Below are 27,099 nucleotides of genomic sequence, written 5' to 3' on the forward strand. Positions count from 1 at the left end.
GTAGCCTCAGAATACAAGGACATCCTTTTAGAACAGAGACAAGGGTGGTAAATCTGTGGAATTTATTGTTACAGATGGCTGTGGAGGCCAGGTCAGAGGGTATAGTTAAATCTTGATTAGTAAGGGTGTCAAAGGTTCTGGATAGAAGGCAGGAAAGTGGGGTTGAGAAGGGTAGTAAATCAGTTGTGATAGAAAGGCAGAGCAGACTTAATGGGCTGCATGGCTTAATTCTGCTCCTTATGGTTCAGAAAATCAGATACAACATTAGGATTGACAGTCAGATGCAGACATTTCTGTAAATGCATCAACATTCAAAATTTATAATGCATCTCTCACCAAGATTATAATGAAGGTCATAATTGCCTGGTACTTATTAGTGTTGTTTTACTCTCCTGTGTTTACCTATTAGGTGGAGCTAGCAAAGCAAGAGAAATGCGAGTTTTTGCCTTACATGTCTCCAAGAAGAATTATTCTGAAAGGTCAGCACATTTCTGCAATTGAGTTTGTTCATACAGAGCAGAATGATGCTGGTGATTGGATTGAAGATGAGGAACAAGTTATTTGCTTAAAAGCAAATGTTGTCATCAGTGCTTTTGGCTCGATCCTCTCCAATCCTTCAGGTAAGCAATTATGAACCAATAAAATTATGTTACAAGTTTAGAAATATATGAAAATTAATTGTGAAGTCTTTTTGTTTTCTCTATTGATACATTGTTGGTTTGAGTCATTGACAGCAACATAACTCTCCTTGTCATTGTAGTTTCTTCATAAGTACCTTGATTTCTATGTTTGAATTTATTTATTGAAAACAACTTAACCATGACCAAACTAGAACTTAAATTGCTGGAATTGCTCGGTAGGTTAAATAGCATTTTGGAGAGAGAGAAAAACAAGAATTAATATTTCAGGCCAATGAACTTCCATCAATACACTTAAGTTAGAAATCAACTTACATAAGTCAAATCATTTCCTAATTCTTACATCTAATAGCCCCAATATATTTTTAAGTGAAATTCTTAATTTTACCATGTTTTTGTTGAACTGATTGGGAACTGAGTGCTGAATAATTATTATTGTTAAATGCCTCCAAGTTCAGGATTCCTACCATAGCCTGAAAGTAATTTGAGGTGCAGAATTATTCAGCTAATGAAAGAATGTGATGAAACTGTGAAGCTGAGAGAAGGCTCAGAACTGTTCTGTTAATGAGCTATCTGCCGAGCAGCATTGTTTTATTGTCTATTATGTCTGGTAAAGCAGAATTTTCTTAAGTGATTGTGCTTTTTAATTGATTAGTTGAAGCTTGAACAGCAACTGCCGATTTTTATACCCTCATAGAAAACACATATCTGTCATTAACATCATGCAATTTTTGAGTTCTCAGCTGTGCAGGCACCAATACAGTTTCTCACGCTGTTCATTTCTTTCCACTTGTAGAAAAATAGTCCAAATTTCTTGCAATATTACATTGCAGTTGTGTGTCAAATGATCTCAGTTGAACTAATTGTGGAAGCCCTTCATTTCAACAAACAGGCCCCTTTATACTGTTTCTTTCACCATAGATTAAGATAAATAAAAATTAGTAAAACCTTTAGAGTCAAATTTATAACTTATGAAAATGAGTTCTAACGTGTTGTTAGAGGAATTAATGAGAAAGTGCTTAGCATTGGTTTTTGAATTTTTCTTAATGACCTTCTGAATGATTAGGCAACATTCCCACGTGAACTGCTGTTCACAATCTTGTTTTACTGTAGCTCTGCTATCTTTATTTGCCAGGCTTCGTCTAATGGGTGATGTTGCGTCGATTTTAAAAGAATGTGTCCGATCACTGATTGGATGACTGGCAATAAAAAAATCCATGATAATGTCATACTTCAGCGTAATAAAAATCTAAATTGTACAACTGTGCCAAAAATCACGATATGTAAAAGTACGTACAATATGGCTCTTAAAGAATGACTATTAACCCTCTACTGTTGAGCTTATGCCATTTATATTTCAGTAGTCCCTAATCATAGAAGTAAATCATGACACCTTGGGAGTTTAAGATGATAAAAGGAATCAAATTGCAGCCAAATCATCTGTACTCTGTCAAAAAAAAACAGTAATGAGCTGATAAAGCTAGAATTACAGAGACTTCGGAAACTGGTTAAACATTACAGCCATTAAACTATTTATTGAAGCATTACAGATATACTAAAGCTAATGAGCATCTCTGCTGTTTAAACAAGTGCAAACTGAACACACATTACATGGATGCATAATTAGTTATGGCAGTTTGTATTGATAAGAATGTTAATATTTTTATCTGCTTTAAATGCTATCAGAATACCACACACAGATAATTGTTACTTCAAAGTGTCTTGTGTAGCTGGTGGAATTGAAGCCCAAGTTTTTTTCCTTCATTTGCTATTGCCTGTTTCATCCACTGAGCCCCAACACCTCTCTATTGTCTATTGTAATGAATCCTCAGTAGACAGATTAAGATCAAAGAAGAAAGCTACTAATTGCATGAGACTGATTGCCATGCAGTCGTTGTACCATGGTGGCTATACTTTAGTTACAGCACAGTGACTGCTACACCTTAAGCATTGTACATAGCTGCACATAAATGATTACGCCAGGCTATCTCATTTGAATATTTAAATTCTGCTGTTGGCGCATTACTCCTGACATCAGTGCAAGAATCCCTGCACCAGCAGAATGCAGAGCAAGTAAATCTTAGAGCCCTGGAGCAAAGCAACATGGATACAGGCGTTTTGACTTAACAAGTCCATGCTGACTAAGGTGCCCACCCAGCTAGTCCCAATTTTCTGCATTCAGCCTCTGAATCTTGCCTGTCCATATACCTATCAAAATGCTTTTTAATTAATATTATTTTACCTGCCTCAACTGTATTGTATGGATCTATTTCTTTTAGAGCAATGACACCCCCCCTTAGCATGACGCATTGATTTGTTGGCTACGTATACATATTGTTCTCTCTCTCTCTCTCACTGCAATGTGAATGTATCAGGTAAAGCCATCTCCCTGTCTGTGCTTTTATTTAATGTATACATAGTTGTGCACGCACACAACAAATTGGCGATGAGTACAAACTGGAATGTCAGAAAATATCATGAACTACACCGACAGTTACAGTACGATTACGGGATGAAAAAGCGAGAGTTGATCATTACAGAAAAGGCCGTCACAGACGCGAACACATAAGTAACAGAGAACGAGGCGCGGAATTTAAATTGAAAATAACGTGGCGATAGCTTCAGTTGGGAAAGTTATCAAATTTGATAGCGCTGATGATGACTGGGAGTTGTATATTGAGAGGGTTGAACTGTATTGTAACGCAACAATATGGAGGAGCAAAAGAAAGCCCCTGCACTTCTCAGCTTAATGGGCCCAAGAACATACAGTCTCTTAAGCAATCTAGTAACCCCTGAAAAGCCAGCCAGCAAGACATTCAATAAAATGTTTACAATTTTACAAAATCAATTGATCCCTAAACCACTGGCATAGCTGAGAGATATAGATTTTGCAAAAGGAACCAGTCAAAAGATGAAAGCATTTCTGAATACATTACAGAACTGCACCAACTCTCCCAGTACTGTGACTTTAGAGATGGACTTTCTGATGCATTAAGAGACAGGCTTGTATATGGCATGCATCGTCAAAGCACTGAAAACGAGGCTGCTGGCAGAAGGAGACCTAACCTTAGAACAGGCATTGACGATTGCAATATCATTAGAGATTGCAGCAAAGGATGCAGCAGATCTACAGAAAAGGAGTTTAGAATGTGAAGAGCACCAAAAATCCCTGAATGGCGCAAGAAGTCAAAGATGCTATCGATGTGGCAAATCTTTTCAAGATGAAAATGACTGTTGGTTCCATCCAGGGGGTCAGTGTGGACATGATGGAGGATTACAAATACCTGGGATACGAATTAACAATAAACTGGACTGGTCTAAGAACACTGAGGCTGTCTACAAGAAGGGTCAGAGCCGTCTCTATTTCCTGAGGAGACTGAGGTCCTTTAACATCTGCCGGATGATGCTGAGGATGTTCTACGAGTCTGTGGTGGCCAGTGCTATCATGTTTGCTGTTGTGTACTGGGGCAGCAGGCTGAGGGCGGCAGACACCAGCAGAATCAACAAACTCATTCGTAAGGCCAGTGATGTTGTGGGGATGGAACTGAACTCTCTGACAGTGGTGTCTGAAAAGAGGATGCTGTCTAAGTTGCATGCCATCTTGGACAATGTCTCCCATCCACTACATAATATACTGGGTGGGCACAGGAGTACATTCAGCCAGAGACTCATTCCACCGAGATGCAACACAGAGCGTCATAGGAAGTCATTCCTGCCTGTGGCCATCTAACTTTACAACTCCTCCCTTGGAGGGTCAGACACCCTGAGCCAATAGGCCGGTTCTGGACTTATTTCATAATTTACTGGCATAATTTACATATTACTATTTAACTATTTATGGTTCTATTACTATTTATTATTTATGGTGCAACTGTAACAAAAAGCAATTTCCCCCAGGATTAATAAAGTATGACTATGACTATGACCGTAAAAAAAAGTCTGCAGAAAATGTCACAGACAAGGTCACATAGAAAGAATGTGCAAGGAGTGAAAAGTCTTAAACACAAAACTAAGCAAATGCATCAAGTTACGACATGTAAAATAGAATCCGGCTACATAGAGTCTGACAAGGGTGAACTGTCAAGCCTAGAACTGCATAGTATAACTGAAGCAGATCATAAAATTGTACGGGTCACAATAGATGTGTCTGGTGTAAAACTGTAAATGGAACTGGACACAGAGTCAACTTTGTCTGTAATTTCAAAGGCTGACTACAACAGGCTGTTTCCTAAGATACCATTAGAGAAGACCTCATTGATGCTAAAGACTTACACAGGTGAAAAAATGTCACTATCAATGAATTATGTATTGGTAGTCCAAGGACATTCTATTCCAGTACATTCCCTAGTCTCTACCATTAATAGTTTAAGACTTATTCTGGTTTAATTTACCACTTATCTGACATATACCTGTATTGAAATCTGTTTTTCTTCCCTCAGCCCACTTCCCTAAATGATCAAGATCCCTTTGTAATCTAGAATCAATCTACTATCAACAATACTTAGTGTCATCCACAAAGTTACTGATCAAGCCTTGTGTATTCAGATCCAAATAATTTATATGAATAACAAGCATCTCAACACCAATACCTGAGGCACACCACAAGTCACCAGCCTGCATTCTGGAAAAAAAAGTAACCTTCAACCACCACCTTCTGCTTCCTATCTCCATGTCGATTTGAATATACCTAATTGGCTCTCCCTGGATACCATGGGATCTAACCTTACAGACCAGCCGCCCATGAGGACTTTTGTCAATGGCCTTTCTATTCTCCAAATCAACAACATCTACTACTCTACACTCATCTATCTTTTTGGTTACCTCTTCAACAAAACTCTAAAATGTTTGTCAAGCACAACTTTCATGAACAAAGCTTCAATGAATTCAATGACTTCCCCTAATCACCTCTGTCTATCCAAATGCTGGTAGATCCTGTCCCTCAGAATCTTCTCCAGTAACTTTTCTGCTACTGCTACCAGAAGTTCAGGACTAGCGTATGGTTCTCTGGTTTATCCCTTACTTCCCTTCCAGTCTTCAGGAACTTCACCACTGTCGAACTAAGAAGCAAATTTCTCTGCAAGGGTCTGTATTATTTCCTCTCTGGCCTCCCAAGAAGTCTGAGGATGTACTCTGCCAGACCTTGAGACTTACTCAGGGTGTAAATACCTCCTCCTTGGCAATATGAATGTTACCTCAGCCTTTCAAAGGAGGGAAATCAGCCTATTCCCAAACTCTAGAGAACAGCTGGGTTCACTAAAAAGAAATTTTAACTATACTTTCATGTACACTGCTTCCTGGGAATGGAGTTTGGACAAATGAGGCTCTTTGGCACATAGATGAAAGAAAAATGGAGGGCTATGAAAGAGAGAAAGGTTAGATTGATAATGGTGTAGGTTAAAAGGCAGTACAACATTGTGGGCTGAAGAGCCTGTACTGTGCTGTACTGTTCTATATTCTGATTACTGGAAATAGCAACATTGCACATTTGATCTTGAAGATGTCTAGTTTATTCCAGCCACTTTACATTGGCTACAAAGGAACACTTAGACCTCCAGAGTTATTAATACAATGAGACAGAACACGCTTGCCTTTTGCTGACACTTCCATAGGTGTCTGTCGGCTACCTTGTCTCCAATTACTGTGCCTTTATCTGATCTACAGTTTAACTCTGTGTAAATCAGTCAATGCTCCCCACCCCTACTCGAACAACTTTCTATAGAAGCACCATCAAGTGTGTCCTTTCTGGCTGCATCTGAAACAGAAAATGAAAAACACTTGAAATACTCATCAAGTCAAGCTGCATCTATAGGAAAAGAAACAACATTTCAAGTGAAAGACCCCATGTTAGAACTGGTCCTGATTTGCATTTCATATCTGATCTCTCAGCTCTACGTACAGATTGTCTAGTGTATGAATGTTATTTGACACTGTAAAACATCAAGTGATTTTCTTAGCAAATTAGCAGCATCTGCAGAGCCTGCTGCTGGATTTTGAACTGAAACACTGAACATCCCTTTACAGATGTTTTGTTTTGCTTCAGATTCCAAAAACTGGTAGTCTCTTGTATCTCCAAGCAACACACGGACAATGCTGGGGGGACTCAGCAGGTCAGGAAGCATCTATGGAAAAGAGTACAGTCGACATTTCGGGCCAAGACCCTTCAACAATCAAGAGTCTCAGTCCAAAAAGTCGACTGTACTCTTTTCCATAAATATGCTGCCCAGCCCAAAATGTTGACTGTACTTTTTCCCATAGATGCTGCCTGACCTGCTGAGTTCCTCCAAGTATCATTTTGTGTCTGACACTTGGATTTCCGGCATCTGCAAATTTTCTCTTGTATCTCCAAATTGTTTTCTAATTTTGTTTTATGTTATTACTTTTAATCATTTGCTATGATTTTAATATGTTCTTATACCCCAATTAATAGAGATTCATAAGATTATGAGATAGAGTGAGATAGAGTGGACAGCCAAGACCTCTTCTTCAGGGCGTCAGTGGCCAGCGCAAGTGATGTGATTTCAATTTCAACATTTAAGAGAACTTTGGATCGGTAAATGGATGGGAGAGTTATGGAGGCTATGGTCTGGCTGCAGGTCGATGGAACTAGGCAGAATATAGTATTAATGGTAAGACTCTTGGCAGTGTGGAGGATCAGAGGGATCTTGGGGTCCAAGTCCATAGGACGCTCAAAGCAGCTGCACAGGTTGACTGTGTGGTTAAGAAGGCATACGGTGTATTGGCCTTCATCAATTGTCGGATTGAGTTTAAGAGCCGAGAGGTAACGTTGCAGCTATATAGGACCCTGGTCAGACCCCCCTTGAGTTCTGGTCGCCTCACTACAGGAAGGATGTGGAAACCATAGAAAGGGTGCAGAGGAGATTTACAAGGATGTTGCCTGGATTGGGGAGCATGCATATTGAAAACAGGTTGAGTGAACTCGGCCTTTTCTCCTTGGAGGGACGGAGTATGAGAGGCGACCTGATCGAGATGTACAAGATGATGAGAGGCATTGATCGTGTGGATAGTCAGAGGCTTTTTCCCAGGGCTGAAATAGTTGCCACAAGAGGACACAGGTTTAAGGTGCTAGGGAGTAGGTACAGAGGAGATGTCAGGGCTAAGTTTTTTACGCAGAGAGTGGTGAGTGCGTGGAATGGGCTGCCGGTAACAGTGGTGGAGGTGGATACGATAGGGTGTTTTAAGAGACTTTTGGATAGGTACATGGAGCTTATAAAAATAGAGTGCTAGGGGTAAGCCTAGTAATTTGTAAGGTAGGGACATGTTCGGCACAACTTTGTGGGCTGAAGGGCCTGTATTGTGCTGTAGGTTTTCTATGTTTCTACGTTTCTAACTTAAATGGTTTGGCACAGACTAGATGGGATGAAGGACCTGTTTCTGTGATGTAGTTATCTATGACGGTGAAACTGAGCCATATAATTAACCACTATTTTAAATGCAATCTTGCTTTCAAGGGAGCAGGAATCTCAATGGTTATAAAAGGGCAAGGATTTCTAGATTCAGGATACCTACTTCAACCTTCAAACATCAGACACCTTTCTGATCTCTGTCTTTCCTGTTTTGATAAACTTACTGATTTCTAGACCTCCACAGGACTAACAGTCTCCACTGCACTATTACCTAGGATACTTAATGGTCTCATGACCTGCCTTAGACAAGCTGTTAATTAGGTCCTACAATATCTAGCCCATCTCCCAATAAATAAAAGATTTGAGCAGGGGACATTTAGGGAAATCGTTTTCTGTGGTGAGACTATAAGGAGACATTATCCACAAAATTATCTGTGCCTCATTCAGGGACATTATCAGGAAGCAACTTTTCATGCAGAGAATAATGGAAGTCTGGAATTCTTTACTAAAGAGCTGTTGAAGTTAGATTTAGAATGTTAGCACTGAATTTGATTATCCATCATGAGCATAGCCTCTGTAATATCCAGGACATCTTCAAGGAGTGATGCCTGAAAAAGGCAGTGTCCATCAATAAGGACCTTCATCACCCAGGGCGGGCCTTGTTCTCATTGTTACCATCAGGAAGGAGGTACAGAAGGCTGAAGGCACACACTGAACAATTCAGGGACAGCTTCTTCACCTCTGCCATCCAATTTATGAATGCACATTGAACCCATGACCACTGCCTGACTAATTTTCACTACTTACTTTATTTAGCTGTTTTATTTATATATATATACATACTTACTGTGATTGATGTTTTTTTACTTATTGCGTTATACTGCTGCTGCAAAGTCAACAAATTTCATGTCGTTTGTCAGTGATATTAAACCATCTTCCCCTTTGCCTTCCGATTCCTAAATGGGCATTGAATCCATGAACACTATCTCACTTCTGTTTCTCTTATTTTTGTTCTTGCTCTATTTTAATTTGACTATTTAATATAAATATATATACTTACTGTAATTGATTTACTTATATTTTTGTTCTTTATTATCATGTATTGCATTGTACTGGTGCCACTAAGGTAACAAATTTTACAGTATATGCCATTGATATTAAACCCGATTCTGATTCTGAGTTTGTACTCGAAGGTACAGAACTTATTCTCAGAGGCCCAAGAGACAGAATGGCTCACTCCTCTTTCTTGATTCCTATTTTCCTGACTGATGGGCATTAAAAGTAAAGTTTAACACAGGATTATAAAATGGAAAGCTGAAAGTCACGATCAAACATATTAAATGCAAAAGAGTATGGAGTTATTTTACTTAAACAGGACATCCTACTGATGTGAGGAAGCATGTGTTTGTTATTTGTACTGTTCAACTTATTATTGTTATTATTGAGGAAAATGTACCTGATTCTGACTTACAACATGTGTCCATTAGCAGTGAACAAATGGATTCAATGATCATCACTTAGCTGTGCCTTACCTCGTCTCTTGGTCTGCTTTGAAAGGATTAGAGATACACGTGAATGAAAGACATGAATATCCAGTTCAGATCACAAGAGGGTACTGTTGTTACACTTGTGGGTTACACTTTTAGATAACTAGATGTTGGATATGCAGTATTTAAATGATACACTCTTTAAATGATGGATGCTCCAACCACTTACCAGAATACCAAAGTTGCAGTATTTAAGAGAATATCTGTAAGTCAATGCCCTAAACTTGTAACAATGCTCCTGAGAGAGTGCACACGTCAAGGGGGCAAGAAATATTAGTTTCCTTTCCCAGTCCAAAGATGTACTGGTTTGTAGGTTAATTAGTCATTGTAAATTGTCCCATGGTTAGGCTAGGATTAAATCGGAGGTGTGCTGGGGGGCACAGCTTGAAGGGCCAGAGTTCCACTTTGCATCTCAATAAGTAAATAAGTAAGTAAATATTCCAATTCCAGTAGAAGGGACAAAGGAACTTGTAAACAATATCAGATTCTTGAGCGAAATAGAATATTGTTAGATCTTTTCAGCATTTCTATATGCCCTCTGATCTGGAAGTTTGGGATGTTTATTTTGGAAATGCATTACATGCAGGTTATTCACTGAAGTATAATTTTAGATATTTGACGTTGGCTGGTACCAGTCCCAACATCCAATGGCATCCAAGAATGAAAGAATTATGTGCTGTAAACAATAATTAGATGAATTACACCAACCACCAATTTGCTGGAGGGCAGTCTCAATAAGGCAGACCATTCTGGAATTTGGGATTACATGAGATATATGTACATATTCCTGATAAACCTATTTGATCATGCTTTGCATCACACACGCAGCGTTGATGTCCAGAGTTATCAATTCCCTTTCTACAACTGGTGCTTGCACTATTTCCCTCTTCCTCTTCTGATTCTGGTCTTAGCACTTCCTCAGTTATGATTTTCAGAACAAATATTTGTAGTTACCACTTTCACTATTTATATAATAATATGACATTTATTCCATTCATTTTTAAAGGGCTAACCTTCTTCTGTTTGTAAATATTGTATTACAATTTAGTAATTAGTTTACTTCCCATGAAAGTGTTTTTCTTGTTTAGGTTCTTATTTAATTCTACAGTTATGTCAGGTTTCTTAGCTTGAGGCTGCGTCTTGGCTGTCCTGTCGGTCATGATTGCTAAAGGCATCAGTAGGGCTTTGCCCTTCATGAATGGATTCTGATTCAAAAATCTGAGGTTTACGTTCCAACCTTCGGTATTGAATAGGAGCCTCACGGGGATCAGAACATAATTTTTCCTGCTTAGCAATTTGCAAAATGATATCAAAAGTACTGGGTACTTTACTGCTCGGCAGCATGGCAAGGTAGCAGTTAGCATAATGCTATTACAGCATCAGGGAACCATATTCAATTCTCACCAATGTCTGTAAGGAGAGTTCATGTTCTCCCCGTGACCATCTGGGTTTCCTGCAGGTGCCCTGGTTTCCTCTCACATTCCAAAAGCATCCAGGTTAATTGGTCACATGGGTGTAATTGGAAAGTGTGGACTTGTTCAGTTGGAAGACCCTGTTACTGTGCTGTAGCTCTAAATAAAAAAAAAATAAAACTTCAGGAAGAAAGGGTACTTGGTAGTTTTGAAAAGAAATAACTGTTTCGTTTTATAACTTGACGATTACTCAGATTTGGTTTATTTGTTATATGCTCCAATAAACACCAAACAGAACCAACCCCTTGCTTGTTAAATGTTGCTGTATACAGAGGCATGTTAAGGGGCTCTCTTTTTGTCTAATAATAACACGGTGGCTCCAAAATAAATGTTTCTTGATGAATGAAAAAACTAAGTGGCAATGCAGTGAGTAGAAATGAGATCAGAGATTAATAAACATATTCTTTGTTACAGCATTGTAAAATTCAGATCCAACATTTCACAATGTGGAAAAGTGATACGTATGAAAAAGATTGGTAGTACTTCAAGCAGAGATGCAGAAATTAAGTTGCTTGACTTAAGAAATGACCCATTGCCAAAGGACACAATAAACTTGAACATAATGAAAGATTTCTCATTAATAAGAGTGGAAAAGCAAAGTGATATGCCTGTGAATACAGACCATTCAATAAAAGTGTCTACTCAAGTTACTCAGACCTTGAGTAGATTATTAGTCAAACCATACTTGGAACACTGTGCAATTTTATTATTCTGCTTTCAAAAGGACATTTATATGCTGGAGAGCATTCAAAGAACAATGAGGATAATTCCAGAGGTACTTTCAGAACTGAATGTTTTATTAGAGAAAAAATGATAAAGAGAGACAGATTTTTAAAATTCTGAAGGAGAACATTACACAAATAAAAGTGTTATTTAATATATAATGAAATGAGAAAGTTATTCTTTTTATTCATATCTGACTGTAAGCTCAATATGTAATGCCTTCTTCACCAAACTGTGTTGCCACTCTCAGGGAGTTATGCATTTATACCCCTAATTCAGGACCCTGCCATTCAATGTTTAAGATTTACCCTGATTTAACTTCCTAAAGCACACTTTCTGAGTTAAATTTTTCTGCTATTCCTTTATGAACCATCACAGATGTTGATCTGGATCCCATTGTAACCTCAGACCACGCTCTTCATCATCCACCACATTACCAGTTTTGGTTTCAAAGTTCACAGTACATTATTATCAAAGCATGTATGCATTGTATACTTAGATCCGTCTCCTTACAGGCAGCTGTATAACAAAGAAGCCCCCAAAACAACTCATAAAAAAGTGTTAAACAGCCAAAGTACAGAGAGAAAAGTAAACAAATCGTGCAAACAATAAATGTAAGCAAATAGCATCCAGAACAAAATTGAGTCCATAGACACAAAGCCTGGAGCAGGCCACAGCCTCAGACTCAGTTCAGCACACAGCTGAGTAAATGTTGCAGTGCCCCCAGTGTCATCTGCAAACATACTTGCACCAACACTTGCACCCAAATAATTAATGTACTGTAAGTGATGAACAACAATGGACCAACACTAATCCCTGTGGTATACCAGTCTGAGTAACTATCCTCCATTGCCACTCTACCTCCTACTACCAAGCACACTACCAGTGACGTATTTCCAAACCAAGAAGATGTGAAACTTAAGGGGGAATCTGCTGATACTGAAGTTCCCACGATCCTAATGTTCTTATCCTTCTTGATGTTGTGACTTGGAGAGGACTTGTCAGTGAGGATTTGTAATATAATTCTGATGTATTTTCTAGATACTTCATACTTACAACATAATAATAGGCATCCGTTAGTCTTGTGAGACCATGGATTTGCGCCTTGGAAGGTTTCCAGGATGCAGGCCTGGGCAAGGTTGTATGGAAGACCGGCAGTTACCCATGCTGCAAGTCTCCCCTCTCCATGCCACCGATGTTGTTCAAGGGAAGGGCACTAGGGCCGATACAGCTTGGCACTGGTGTCATCGCAGAGCAATGCGTGGTTAAGTGCCGTGCTCAAGAACACAACACGTTGCCTCAGCTAAGGCTCGAACTAGCGACCTTCAGATCACTAGACTGATGTCTTAACCACTTGGCCACGCGCCAACACACTTGTACTATAGAACATAGAAATCTACAGCACTTTACAGGCCCTTCGGCCCATAATGTTGTGCTGATCATGTAACCTATTCTAGAAGCTGCCTAGAATTTCCCTACGCTTCACCCTCTATATTTCTAAGCTCCATGTACCTAATCTAAGAGTCTCTTAAAAGCACTGGCAGCCCATTCCATGCACTCACCACTCTCTGTGTAAAAAAACTTACCCCTGACATCTCCTTTGTACCTACTGCCAAGCACCTTAAAACTGTGCCCTCTTGTGTTAGCCATTTCAGCCCTGGGAAAAAACCTCTGACTACCCACACGATCAATGCCTTTCATCATCTTATATGCCTCTATCAGGTCACCCCTCATCCTCCATCGCTTCAAGGAGAAAAGGCCAAGTTCATTCTACCTATTGCCATAAGATATGCCCCCCAATCCAGGCAACATCCTTGTAAATCTCCTCTGCACCCTTACTATGGTTTCCGCATCCTTCCTGTGGTAAGGCAGCCAGAACGGAACACAGTACTCCAAGTGGGGTCTGACCAGGGTCCTATATAGCTGTAACATTACCTCGGCTCTTGAACTCAATCTTACAGTTGATGAAGGCCAATACACCATATGTCTTCTTAACAACAGTGTCAACCTGTGTAGCAGCTTTCGGTGTCCTGTGGACATGGATCCCAAGATCTCTCTGATCCTTCACACTGCCAAGAGTCTTACCATTAATACTATGTTCTGCTTTCAAATTTGACCTACCAAAATGAACCACCTCACACTTATCTGAGTTGAACTCCATCTGCCACTTCTCAGCCCAGTTCTGCATCCTATTGATATCCCGCTGTAACCTCTGACAACCCTCCAGACTATCCACAGCATCCCCAACCTTAATACACAGTGCTAGAAAAAATGACTTTTAAAGTGGTAAATGTTAATTATCTAGGATACCTTTTTCAGAGTAATATATAAAATCTAAAGGGAAGGGGTTTTAATATGTACCTTTGATGAGTTACAAGCTATATACTTGACCTTTATCAGTAAAATATCCTTGTTCTACTTATGTGGCAAATAAGTGTTTACATATTTTTATGAATGTTCCAACTTCTGTTGATAGGCTGTAGAAGGTTATACATTTTTTATGCATAGGGACATTCCAGTACAGCTTATTTTGTTTTGATTCAATCTTTTTTTCCCATCAATTCCTTAACTGTGTTATCCTTCTAGGCCAAAGTAGGTATATAATACAACCATAAAACCATAGGAGCAGAAGTAGGCCATTCGGGCCATTGAGTCTGCTCCACCATTCAGTCATGGGTTGGTCCAATTCTTCCAGTCATCCCCACTCCCCTGCCTTCACCCCATACCCTTTGAGGCCCCCAGCTAATAAAGAACCTATCTATTTCTGCTTTAAATGCACCCAATGACTTGGCCTCCACAGCTGCTTGTGGCAAGAAATTCCACAGATTTACCACCCTCTGACTAAAGTAATTTGTCCACATCTCAGTTCTAAAAGGATGTCCTTCAATCCTGAAGTCGTGCCCTCTTGTCCTAGAATCCCCTACCATGGGAAGTAACTTTGCTATATCTAATCTGTTCAGGCCTTCTAACATTCAGAATGTTTCTATGAGATCCCCCCTCATTCTTCTGAACTCCAGGAAATACAGCCCAAGAGCTGCCAGACGTTCCTCATGCGGTAACTCTTTCATTCCTGGAATCATTCTCATGAATCTTCTCTGAACCCTCTCCAATGTCAGTATATCCTTTCTAAAATAAGGAACCCAAAACTGCACACAATACTCTTAAGTGTGATCTCATGAGTGCCTTAGAGAGCCTCAACAGCACATCCCTGCTCTTATATTCTATACTCTAGAAACGAATGCTAACATTGCATTCACCTTCTTCACAACCAACTCAACCTGGAGTTTAACCTTTAGGGTATCTTGCACAAGGACTCCCAAATCCTTTTGTATCTCTGCATTTTGAGTTCTCTCCCCATCTAAATAATATTGTTCCCGTTTATTTCTTCCACCAAAGTACATGATCATACACATTCCAACATTGTATTTCATTTGCCACTTCTTTGCCGATTCCCCTAAACTATCTCTAGAAGTGTCCTCATTATAAGGAATTGCAAAGGGATATTTTTTATTGTGTTCTTTATGCTTTTTGTGTTTTTTATGCTGCATTAGATCCGGAGTGACAATCATTTCATTCTTTACACTCATGCACTGAAGAATGACAAAAGAACAATCTTGAATCTTGAATCTTGAGTAAATTGTTCCAATCTGATTTTAGACTGAAATGTGGAGCTGAGTTTGCAGTCAGATCAGCCTGAGCTTGTTGGAAGCTGAAACATGGTCAAGGGGTGGAATGGTCCTCTCCGGCATCTAATACGATTATTCATACCCATGTTCATATGTTTGTACAGCATCTACTAGATTTTCCATTCACTTAGAAAGAATTCCTATTTTATATTATGATCAAGACTTCAAGAAGTATAGAGCGTTGAGGCAAGAAACAGGCCTTATATTTTGGTGACCCATTCTGCAAGGAGTTGATGCCAGTTGCTCAGAAGTAGTGCAGGAACTGTGTTACTTTTTTTTGATTCCCATTCTCATATCCAACTTTCTCTTTCCATTTCTAAAACACTGCAGATTTGCAGATGACATACAGCTGGGTGGCAGTGTGAAATATGCGGAGGATGTTGAGATAATGCAGGATGACTTGGACAGGTTGGGTGAGTGGGCAGATGCATGGCAGATGCAGTTTAATGTGGATAAATGTGATGTTATCCACTTTGGTGGCAAGAACAGGAAGGCAGATTATTATCTGAATCGTGTCAAGTTAGGAAAAGGCGAAGTACAATGAGATCCAGGTGTCCTTGTTCATCAGTCACCTAAAGTAAGCTTGCAGGTACAGCAGGCAGTGAAGAAAGCTAATGGCATGTTGGCCTTCATAACAAGAGGAGTTGAGTATAGGACCAAAGAGGTCCTTCTGCAGTTGTGCAGGGCCCTGGTGAGACCACACCTGGAGTATTGTGTACAGTTTTGGTCTCCAAATTTGAGGAAGGACATTCTTGCTATTGAGGGAGTGCAGCGGAGGTTCACGAGATTAATTCCCGGGATGGCGGGACTGTCATATGTTGAAAGATTGGAGCGACTGGGCTTGTGTACACTGGAATTTAGAAGGATGAGAGAGGATCTGATTGAAACATATAAGATTATTAAGGGATTGGACACGCTGGAGGCAGGAAACATGTTCCCAATGTTGGGGGAGTCCAGAACCAGAGGCCACAATTTGAGAATAAGGGGGACGCCATTTAGAACGGAGTTGAGGGAAAACTTTTTTCACCCAGAGAGTTGTGGATCTGTGGAATGCTCTGCCTCAGAAGGCAGTGGAGGCCAGTTCGGATGCTTTCAAGAAAGAGTTAGATGGAGCTCTTAATGATAGCGGAGTCAAGGAATATGGGGAGAAGGCAGGAACGGGGTACTGATTGTGGATGATCACCCATGATCACAGTGAATGGCGGTGCTGGCTCGAAGGGCCGAATGGCGGAATGACACCTATTGTCTATTACCAATATAATCCTTCTTACAGTTCATTGTCATATCATTTGGGAGAAAGGAACCAAAGAGACTGAAGAATTGCAGTACACAGAGGGAAAAGGCCAGCAAAATCATGAACTGTTATGGACTGATACAGCATATGGACTGTTTGTCCCACTCCCATCTAGGAAGAGGCTACATAACATCCATGTCAGAACCATTAGACTCAAAACATTTACTTCCCTCAATCTGTCAGGCTGATCAACAACTCTACCCATTAACCTACCTCACCATCCCAGGTTTCTTAAGCTTGCTGCTACCTAGAAGAGTTCCTCTTGCTAAGAGTCCCTTTGTCACCTAATCATTTCCTGTCAGGGTCACCTAATGTTCAGATGTGCCTACACCTAGTATCACTCTATACACATACAACCAGTCTATGTATATAAGCTGATCTTGTGTTTATATGGCCACACTTAATAGTTAATTGTACATTGAGTTTTATAGCATTGCGTGTATATTTATTGTGTTCTTACGTTGTTATGTTTTTTATGCTGCATCAGTGTTTCAATCATTTCAAGAATGACAATAAACCATCTTGAATTTGAAAATTCAAGAAGAACTATCTCCTGTAAATTATAATGCTGCCTGCTCATTTCTGTGATTGTAGCATGTGGTGAACACCAACTATGCTGTTGTTGGCTAGACAAATTAGCAGGGGGACTCAAATGTGAGTGGCCAGTTAAAGGTGCTTTGAATTTCTTAAAAAAAAACGGGCAGTGTGGAAGGCATTTTTAAAAAATTGCTACAGGTCCTGTGGTGAGAATTCTAATAAAAATGGCTTGAGATGCAGTAGATAATGGGACAGAGTGGGCTGCAAATTTCTTGTCTTTGCACTACTGGCCTTGGTGACAGAGGTATTAAGGGAGGGCAAATCATGATTCCTCATCGGGCCAGATGTTCCTCAGAAGCACACTCAGACACACCAGGAGCAAAAAGCCAGTGCATTCTATGCTGAAAGTCAAGCCCTAAGGTGCAAAACCATGCGGAGTTAAATGACCTTTCACAAATGGTCATGGTCAGTGAATGCATATTCAAATATCATATCATACTTCAGACACTGTTTAATGTTGCACTCTCCTGGAAAACTCAGCCTATTGATCTTCTGTTGCTGTAGCCCGTCCAAGTCAAGGTTCGACATGTGGTGCATCCAGAGATGCTCCTCTGCACATTACTTTTCTAATGAGTTTATTTGCGTTACTGTTACCTTCCTGTCAGCTTGAACCAATGTAGCTACTTTCTTCTAACTCCTCTCACTAAGAAAACATTTTAGCCTACAGAACCGTTGCTCACTAATTTTTTTGTTTGTTGCACCATTCTCTGTAAATTCTAGAGACTTTTGTGTATGAAAATCCCAGGAGACCAGCAGTTTCTGAGATACTCAAACCACCCCATCTGGCACCAAGAATTATTCTACGGTCAAAGTCACTTTGATCACATTTCTTCCCCATTTTGATGTTTGGTCTGAACAACAACTGAACCTCTTGACCATGTCTGCATACTTTTATGCATTGAGTTGCTGCCACGTTTAACAAGCAGATATACAGGTGTACTGAATGAAGTGGCCATGTAGCATCCACTTTTCACAGGTTGTACAGCCATGATGGCCATAATCTTCCTAACGTGGCATTCACTGACAAACTTCCTTCTCTCTTGGAAGTTTGTGAAGATTTGACATGTCATGTTAAACTATGTTGAACTTCTGTGATTGCATGGTGGAAAGTATACTGACTGGTTGCATCACAGCCTCATATAGAAGCACCAATGCCCTTGAATGAAAAGCTGGGAAAAATTAGTGGATACAGCCCATTCCATCATGAGTACTCCCCCTCTCACCATTGAGCAGATCTACAAGGTGCCCTGTCACAGGAAAGAAGCATCAATCATCAAGGACCCCCACCATCCAGGCAATGCTCTCTTCTTGCTGCTACCATCAGAAAGGAGGTACAGGAGCCTCAGGACCCACACGACCAGGTTCAGAAACAGTTATTACCTTTCGCCCAACAGACTCTTGAACTAGAGAGAATTACATCATTCAACTTCACTCATCCCAACACAGATCTCACCAACTATGGACTTGCTCCCAATATTTATTGCTTACTTATTTATTATTAATCTTTTTTTTTCTTTTTTGTATTTGCACAGTTTGTTGTCTTTCGCACATTAGTCACTTGTTCATCTTTGCTGTATGCATACTTTCATTGATTCGATTTTGTTTCTTTGTATTTGCTGTGAATGCACGCAAGGAAATGAATTTCAGGTGATAGATGGTGACATATGTGCATCAATAATGAATTTATGTTGAACTTTGAACTCTTGCAAGACTAATTAGCACGCAAACAAGGGTAGCAACAGATAACTAGAGGGGTGAATGTGAATGCATATCCTAACTCCCTGGAGGAGAGAATGCTGTTCATCACTGAGATGGTCAGAAGTAGGACAAAACCATTGAAGATAACTATATATGTACATTCCATAATTATTTGCACATCTCATTTCCCCATCAATCTATGTTTTTATTGACATGTGGAACTGAGCAATAAGAAAGGTATAACCACGTTAACGGGGCTATATTACAGACCACCCAACAATCTGAGGGATTTAAAAGAAAAAATTTGTACAAAGATCACAGACTGTTGCAAGAAACTTAATTTGTTATAGTAGGTGATTTTAACTTTCCACATATTGAATCACACTCCCAAACTTTAAAAGGACTAGATGAGATAGAGTTTGTCAAATGTGTTCAGGAAAGTTTTCTTAATCAGTACATAGAAGTCCCAACGAGAGAGTATGCGATACCTGACCTGCTATTAGGGAATGAGACAGGGCAGGTGACACTTTTGTGTAGGTGAACACTTTGCACCTAGAGGTCATAAGACCATTAGTTTCAAAGTAAGTATGTAAAAAGATAGGTCTGGACCATGGGATGAAATTCTAAATTGGAGGAAGGCCAAATTTGGTGGTATCGGAGAGGATCTGGTAAGTGTGGATTGGAACAGGTTATTTTCTGGGAAAGGTGTATTTGGTAAGTGAGAGGCCTTCCAAAGTGAAATTTTGAGAGTACGGATCTTGTATGTGCCTGTCAGAATAAAAGGTAAAGATAACAGATGTAAGAAACTTTGATCTTCAAGAGATATTGAGGCCCTGGTTAAGAAACAAAAGGATGTCTGTTGCAGGTATAGGCAGATAGAAACAAATGAGGTGCTTATGGAGTAAAAGAAATGCAAGAGAACATCTAAGAAAGCATGAGGTTGCCTTAGCAAACAAGATAATTCTAAAGGATTGTACAGATATGTTAAGAACAAGGCGATAGCAAGGGACAAAATTGGTCTTCTCGATGATCGGCATGGTAATCCGTGCATGGAGCCAAAAGAGATTTGGGGGATCTTAAATGCATCTTTTGCATCTGTATTTAGTCATGAGATGAACACAGACTCTATAGAAGTGAGGCAAAATGGCATTGACTTCATGGACCCTGTACAGATTACAGAGGAGGAGATATTTGTTCCCTTGAGGCAAATTAGGGTGAATAAATCCCCAGGGCCTGACAAGGTGTTCCTTCAGATACTATGGAAGGTAAGTGCGGAAATTGCTGGGTCCCTAGCAGTGATGTTTAAATCATTCTTAGTCACAGGTGAGGTGCCGGATGTTTGGAGGATAGCCAGTGTTACTCCACTCTTTAAGAAAGGCTCTAAAACTAAAACAGGAAATTATAGGCCGGTGACCTTGACATCAGTGGTGGGTAAGTTATTGGAAGGCATTCTGAGGGACTGGATATCTGAATATTTGGATAGACATGGACTGATTAAGGATGGTCAGCATGGTTTCATGTGTAGTAGATCATGTATAACCAGTCTTATAGTGTTTTTTGTGGGAAATGGCAGGAACATTGATGAAGGCAAGGCAGTGAATGTTGTCAACATGGACTCCAGTCAGGCCTTTGACAAGGTCCTGCATGGGAAGTTGGTCACGAAGGGTCATTTGCTTGGCATTCAAGATGAGGTAGTAAATTGGATTCGACATTTCCTTTGTGGAAGAAGCCAGAGAGTTGTAGTAGATGATTGCTTCTCTGACTGGACACCTGTGACTAGTGCAGTACCACAAGGGTCAATGCTGGGTTCATGGTTGCTTGTCATCTAGATCAGTGACCTGGATGATAAGGTGGTTAACTGGGCTAGCAAATCTGTGATGACTCCAAGACTGGGGGTAGTAGTGGACAGCAAGAAAGACTATCGGAGCTTGCAGAGGGATCTGTATCAGCAGGGAAAATGGGCTGAAAAATGGCAGATGGAATTTAATGCTCACAACTGTGTGGTGCTGCAGAAGAAATGGATCTGGGAGTACACATCCTTAATTGATTGAAAATTGTGTCTCAGGTTGATAGGGTCATAAAGAAAGCTTTTGGCACACTGTCCTCCATAAATCAAAGCATTAAGTACAGGAGGTGGGATGTTATATGAGGCCTAATTTGGATTGTGTGTAATTTTGGTCACCTACCTGCAGAAAAATGTAAATAAGGTTAAAAGACTACAGAGAAAATTTACAAGGATGTTGCCAGTTCTGGAGGACCTGAACTGTATGGAAAGATTGAAAAGGTTAGGACTTCATTCCCGGGAGTGCAGAAGATTGAGAGGAGATTTGAAAAAGGTATACAAAATTTTGAAATGTACAAATGTTTGTATAAATAGGGTAAATGCATGCCAGCTTTTTTCACTGATGTTGGGTGAGAGTACAACTAAAGGTCATGGGTTAAGAGAGTAAGGTGAGAAGTTTAAGGGAAACATGAGGAGAAAAGTGGATGAAGGGAAGGCAGTGGATGTTGTCTACATGGACTTCAGTAAGGCCTTTGACAAGGTTCCGCATGGGAGATTAGTTAGGAAGATTCATTCGCTAGGTATACATGGAGAGGTAGTAAATTGGATTAGAAATTGGCTCAGTGGAAGAAGCCAGAGAGTGGTAGTGGAGGATTGCTTCTCTGAGTGGAAACCTGTGACTAGTGATGTGCCACAGGGATCAGTGCTGGGTCTATTGTTATTTGTCATCTATATCAACGATCTGGATGATAATGTGGAAAGTTGGATCAGCAAATTTGCTGATGATACAAAGATTGGAGGTGTAGTGGACAGTGAGGAACGTTTTCAAAGCTTGCAGAGGGATTTGGACCAGCTGGAAAAATGGGCTGAAAAATGGCAGATGGAATTTAATACAGACGTAAGGGGTTTCTTTGTTTTTGTCACTGCGTAGTCTAATTAAAATGGCTTCTTTGTTATGTTATAATTGAAAGGGCTTCTTTGTTATGTTAACTGCTGAGAAAGTCCTCCCGCTAGCAGTTTGTTTGGATCATGTTACTGATAAGAAGGTGTTACAAACCAACTGGGATAGTTGTTATGCTTTCTGCGTGTCTGTAAGATATTGTGATGCGCTGGTTTTTGGAGAGAAGGCGGGAGAGAGAGACAGAGGATGGACCAGGTGCTGTGATTCCGCTAATGGGGTCGGACCCCGAGCAGGAGTCCGAGGTCCAGGGTATTCAACGAGGAGAGGAGACGGAGACGGACTCATGTGGAGCGTCTGGTCGACCACTGTTGTTGGTCCCACGCGGCAGGTCGAGGTGGTCCGTGGGGATCGCAGAGTGAAGAAGGAGGGTCCTGAGCTCCAACTGTTTGTGTACGAAGAGATTGAACTTTGATAAGTGTGGCACCTTTTATTTTCCTTTTATATTTTATTCTCTATTAGTTATATAGTTCCAGTAATATCTATAAACTGTAAATCACTTAATCGTATTTGGTGTATTGGTTATTTGGGTGGGTTGGGGTACATCACACAGCATCCACACAAACTAATTACCCAGTTTGGCGGCGCCGAGAGGCTGAGTTTGCAGTATTGTGTGCAGTTTTGGTCACCAAATTACAGGAAGGATATTAGTAAGGTTGAAAGAGTGCAGAAGAAGGTTTACAAGGATGTTGCCGGGACTTGAGAAATTCAGTTACAGAGAAAGGTTGAATAGGCTAGGACTTTATTCCCTGGAGTGTAGAAGAATGAGGGGAGATTTGATAGAGGTATATAAAATTATGATGGGTATAGATAGAGTGAATGCAAGCAGGCTTTTTTCCACTGAGGCAAGGGGAGAAAAAAAACCCAGAGGACATGGGTTAATGGTGAAGGGTGAGAAGTTTAAAGGAAACATTAGGGGGGCTTCTTCACACAGAGTGGTGGGAGGATGGAATGAGCTGCCAGAGGAAGTGGTAAATGCGGGCTCACTTTTACCATTAAGAAAAACTTGGACAGGCACATGGCTGGGAGGTGTATGGAGGGATATGGTCCGGGTGCAGGTCAGTGGGAGTAGGCAGAAAAATGGTTTGGCACAGCCAAGAAGGGCCAAAAGGCCTGTTTCTGTGCTGTAATGTTCTGTGGTTCTATGTTCTAAATTTATGCACTTAGAAAGTTGTGAGAGTGTGAAACAAGCTGCCTGGGCAAGTGGTGCATGTGAGTTTTATTTCAATGTTTAAGAGAAGTTTGGATAGATACATGGATAATAGGGATATAGAGGACTATGATCCCTGTGCAAGTCAATGAGAGTAGGCAGTTTAAATGGCTCAGCATGAACTAGTGGGCCAAAGGGCCTGTTTCTGTACTATACTTCTCTATAACTCTATGACTCTACGCTGCAGGTGTAAGCATATCCCTCTTAATTTGCCCCTCTGCTCATTGTAATATTCTGTGTTTCAGCAGTTTGGCTAGGCAGTGAAGAAAATAAAGGAAAACTCTTATGATGCCAGTGCAGGAGCACTTGCTTTTGCAGTCACAACCAGCAATCCATAATCATGACACTCTGTGCAGTCTAAGTGAGAAATTAGGTATTTGTGGGTTACACTGGCCCACTCCTTCTCACCACCTTCACTGACTATCTCTCTAACTCTAATACAAGGGAGAAGACCTCCTTTGTTTGTCCATTTCTTTCCATAAATGCTACCTGACCTTCTGACTCTTCCAGCAACTTGGTTTCTGCTCCAGATTCCAGCACCTGCAGTCTCTTCTCTCTCTATGTGTGGGCCACAGCCAGAGTTGAGCAGAAGGTGTGCATGAACATTCTGGAGAAATTCAACAGGTCAGTGAGCATCTGTGGAGGGAAATGGACAGTCAACAGCTCAGGTCAAGATCCTTTATCTGAACTGAAAGTGTAGAGGGCAGATAGCCAGTAGAAAGACAGAGTTAACCTTTCAAGTCAAAGACCCTTCCTCAGAACTGTGCAAGTGAGAAAGCAAGTTTAGTTTTGCAGTTGCAAAGAGGATGGGTAGAAGGATGGACAGTACAAAGGGATAATCTGATAGGATGAGGCTAACGTTGATTTGGGGATAAACTGTACACAACAGCAAGCAGTTAGTACCTGAATGGCAATAGTTAGAAGGAGATAAAATTTGCAAACAAAGGAGTGTCTGAAAGCAGGTGAAATTCAAAGCTGCTGCAAAAGGCCACCAAGTTAGGTTGTGCTAGTCGATCAATATGACAGATGGATGAATGACAGCCAAACTAGCCAGCTCTGAAACAAGCAGTGAAGGCAAGTATTCTAAAATTATTATATTTGATATTGAGTTCAGAGACCTGCAATTTTCCCATACAGAAGATGAAGATGACTAATGGGGAACTGGCACAAAAGAGTACTTGAGGCCAGAACAGTGAGCCATGATTATATTGAAAGGTGGCCTACAGCTGTCCCTATATTTTTTTAATATTCTTGTGAGAAGTTGTAAGTTGGAGAAAACGACCAAAATCTTAATCCACTCTTTAAGAAGTGCCACAGTTTCCAGGATAGTCCAAGCAGAAGAAGCATTGTTCCACCATAATTTGTCAGATTATGGTAATATGGATCCAAGAGAGAAAGCTAGATCACTTGGCTTTCTTCAAGTGCAATTAACTCATCAGGTGACTTTTCTTGTATCCCAAGAGAACAGGTTTGGTTTCCCTAGACTATAAGACATAAAAGAAGTATTAGGTCATTCAGTCAACAAGTCACTCTGCCATTCCATCATAGCTGATTTATTATCCCTCTCAACCTTATTCTCCTGCCTTCTCCCTGTAAACTTTGGAGTTCTTACTAAACAAGAACCTATCACCCTCTGCTTTAAATATACCCAATAACGTGGCCTCCATGGCCATCTATGACAATGAATTCCACAGACTTCTCCGCTACATGAATGTCCTTTCTGTTCTAAAGGGATGCTCATGTATTCTGAGGCTGTGCCTAGTCTTCCCCACGATTGGAACCATAACCTCTCCATCCATCTTAATGACAAGCAGTAGCTAAAATGGACATCTTTAGATTGGTATTGTGATCACAGGCAGCACGCCAGGATTAATCTGTGATTGTTGCTGGCAATAGTCACAAAACATCTAGATGTTGAGTGATTAGATTTCAATAATAGTGACCTTTCTGAAGCTCAGATATATTGTGCATTGCTCAATTAATGTCATGGTTTGGCAGATAGCACTTTCACCTTTAAAGAAATGCTAGGTTCTAGCACAGTCCAGAAGCAACTACAAAGGTCTATAATAATACTTTAGAGCGGCCTTCTTCATGCTATAGACCAATACCATTGAGGAAGAGATCCATGGACACCAGGTTGGGAACTGCTGCCTAAGAGGAATAACAAAGGAGAACTGCAGAGTCAGAAGTACTTTCCTTTTTCTGGTGTAGGTAGGCTGGATGGTCCCTTATGGAGTAACAATTGTATGATTCTGTGATTCCATCGGCATTATTTTGCCTCAGACACAAGGACGTTGTAGAAATGTGATCTGCATGTCGATATCAATGCCCTGAGCTAAGATATGCCTGCAGTAAAAGCACAGTCACTTTCCTCTGATTTCTGTTTGTGACAAGAGACAGAGAACATAAGTCTTTGTGACTTCCCTTAAATGGATCAACAAAGAGAAAACTTCAGGATCTTACTGATATCTCCAGCTGCACTCCAGTGGGAGGCAGATATGTACAAGCTCATTGCTGCATTTGGCTTTGTACCAACTGACAAGGGATCTTCAGCCTGTTCAGAGGTTGCAGTAGTTTCTTCTTCAAGTGAAAAATTTCAATGTAGATAATCCTCATTGAAGCTTTGACATTGCTTCTCATAGTCATAGTCATACTTTATGGATTACGGGGAAAATTCTCACTGAGGATGAGGTAAAAGGATTCATTCTTGTGCATGCCAGATTGAAATATTCTCCTCTAGAGAGACATTTTTCCCCTTCCTTCCCTATCCAGTAGCTGGTCTAACCTTGCATGACCCCTCCTCATTCATCTCCTCACACTGTATGATAAGGTGAGCCTCTACTAACAGATAAACATATCTGCACTCAACTGGGTTGTGCAGGAGTTTTTAAATCCCGAGATCTCTTCTGTGATGGCCACCTCACTGACTAGAAGTCGCTTGAAAGAACTTTAGCAATTATTTCCAGAATCAAGAGAAACATTCTGAGAAATTGGCTATCATCCAACTAGCAACATGGATGATCTCTTTAAAGAGTACAGACTAATTTCCTTCCAATTACTAAGTGTGTCATATTCATGGAAGGCTAAGTATTAGCAGAAGTATTAATCTGTAAAATAACGGTGCCATTGTTGAGTCAAAATTAAGTGGGGATCAATGTCATGATCCACTTGCAGTGTATACTTCAGGTGGATGTTCACTGTATGCTTGTAGTGCCATCATGAATATCTGTGCACTTCACCCCATTTCAGACAAATAGTGGGTGGCAGCCAATTACATTTTATGCCCTAGGATTTCTTGGAATATCTGACATTGCAAGGACAACACTTGTCTGCTTTCCATAATCTGTGAAAATTACACGCATGACTACTGCGTAGGGTTGTGGAGGAAAGGAAATACGAGAGAGCGGATGTAAGAGAGTTTTAACAAAATAAATAAAATCAACTGCACCAAACAATATTAACTTTATTAATGCTGATACTTAATTCAGCGCATAGCTCCATGAGGCATTGTTAAAATAATTACATGTCAGATTACAATATAAAGCTGCATTCAGAAAAAAAGTCACATGCTAATGAAAAGTAAATGTATTGTAATTGTTGTTGTGTGTTTTGCAGTTTGCAACATCTGAACAAAATAATGATGGGGGAAAAAAATAAGAATTGTCCTTGGGGATTACAGTCAAAGCAATTAACCAGGAAATGATTATCAAGAATACTTAGAAATTTGCTTTTTGAGATTTTTATTCATTTATTATGAATTCCATTGCTAACGTCCTTTGTTTCCAGTACGCCAGAGCTAATGTATTAAAAAGCAACAATGGAATAATTCCAATGAAATGGTTTTGCAAGGCCTTTGTCACGTGTGTTGCAAGTTGGCCAGGTGACATTTGAGACCAAGCTAAAAACATAA

The 27,099-nt window shown here is 40.2% G+C and overlaps 1 protein-coding gene and 1 long non-coding RNA gene across 2 annotated transcripts in view; one reads left to right on the forward strand and one right to left on the reverse strand.

Annotated features, from left to right (window-relative positions):
* LOC134354991 (dihydropyrimidine dehydrogenase [NADP(+)]-like) overlaps positions 1-27,099 on the forward strand; it is a 921,558-nt gene that overhangs the window by 464,237 nt on the left and 430,222 nt on the right. Inside the window, exon 11 of the mRNA XM_063064591.1 lies at positions 410-620. Within this exon, the coding sequence (XP_062920661.1) occupies positions 410-620 (211 nt within the window). The remainder of the gene's footprint in view (positions 1-409; positions 621-27,099) is intronic.
* Positions 1-27,099, reverse strand: part of LOC134354992 (uncharacterized) — a 128,234-nt gene that overhangs the window by 96,055 nt on the left and 5,080 nt on the right. The window lies entirely within an intron of this gene.

The sequence above is a fragment of the Mobula hypostoma genome, chromosome 12, assembly GCF_963921235.1.
Source record: "Mobula hypostoma chromosome 12, sMobHyp1.1, whole genome shotgun sequence".
Lineage (NCBI taxonomy): Eukaryota > Metazoa > Chordata > Chondrichthyes > Myliobatiformes > Myliobatidae > Mobula > Mobula hypostoma.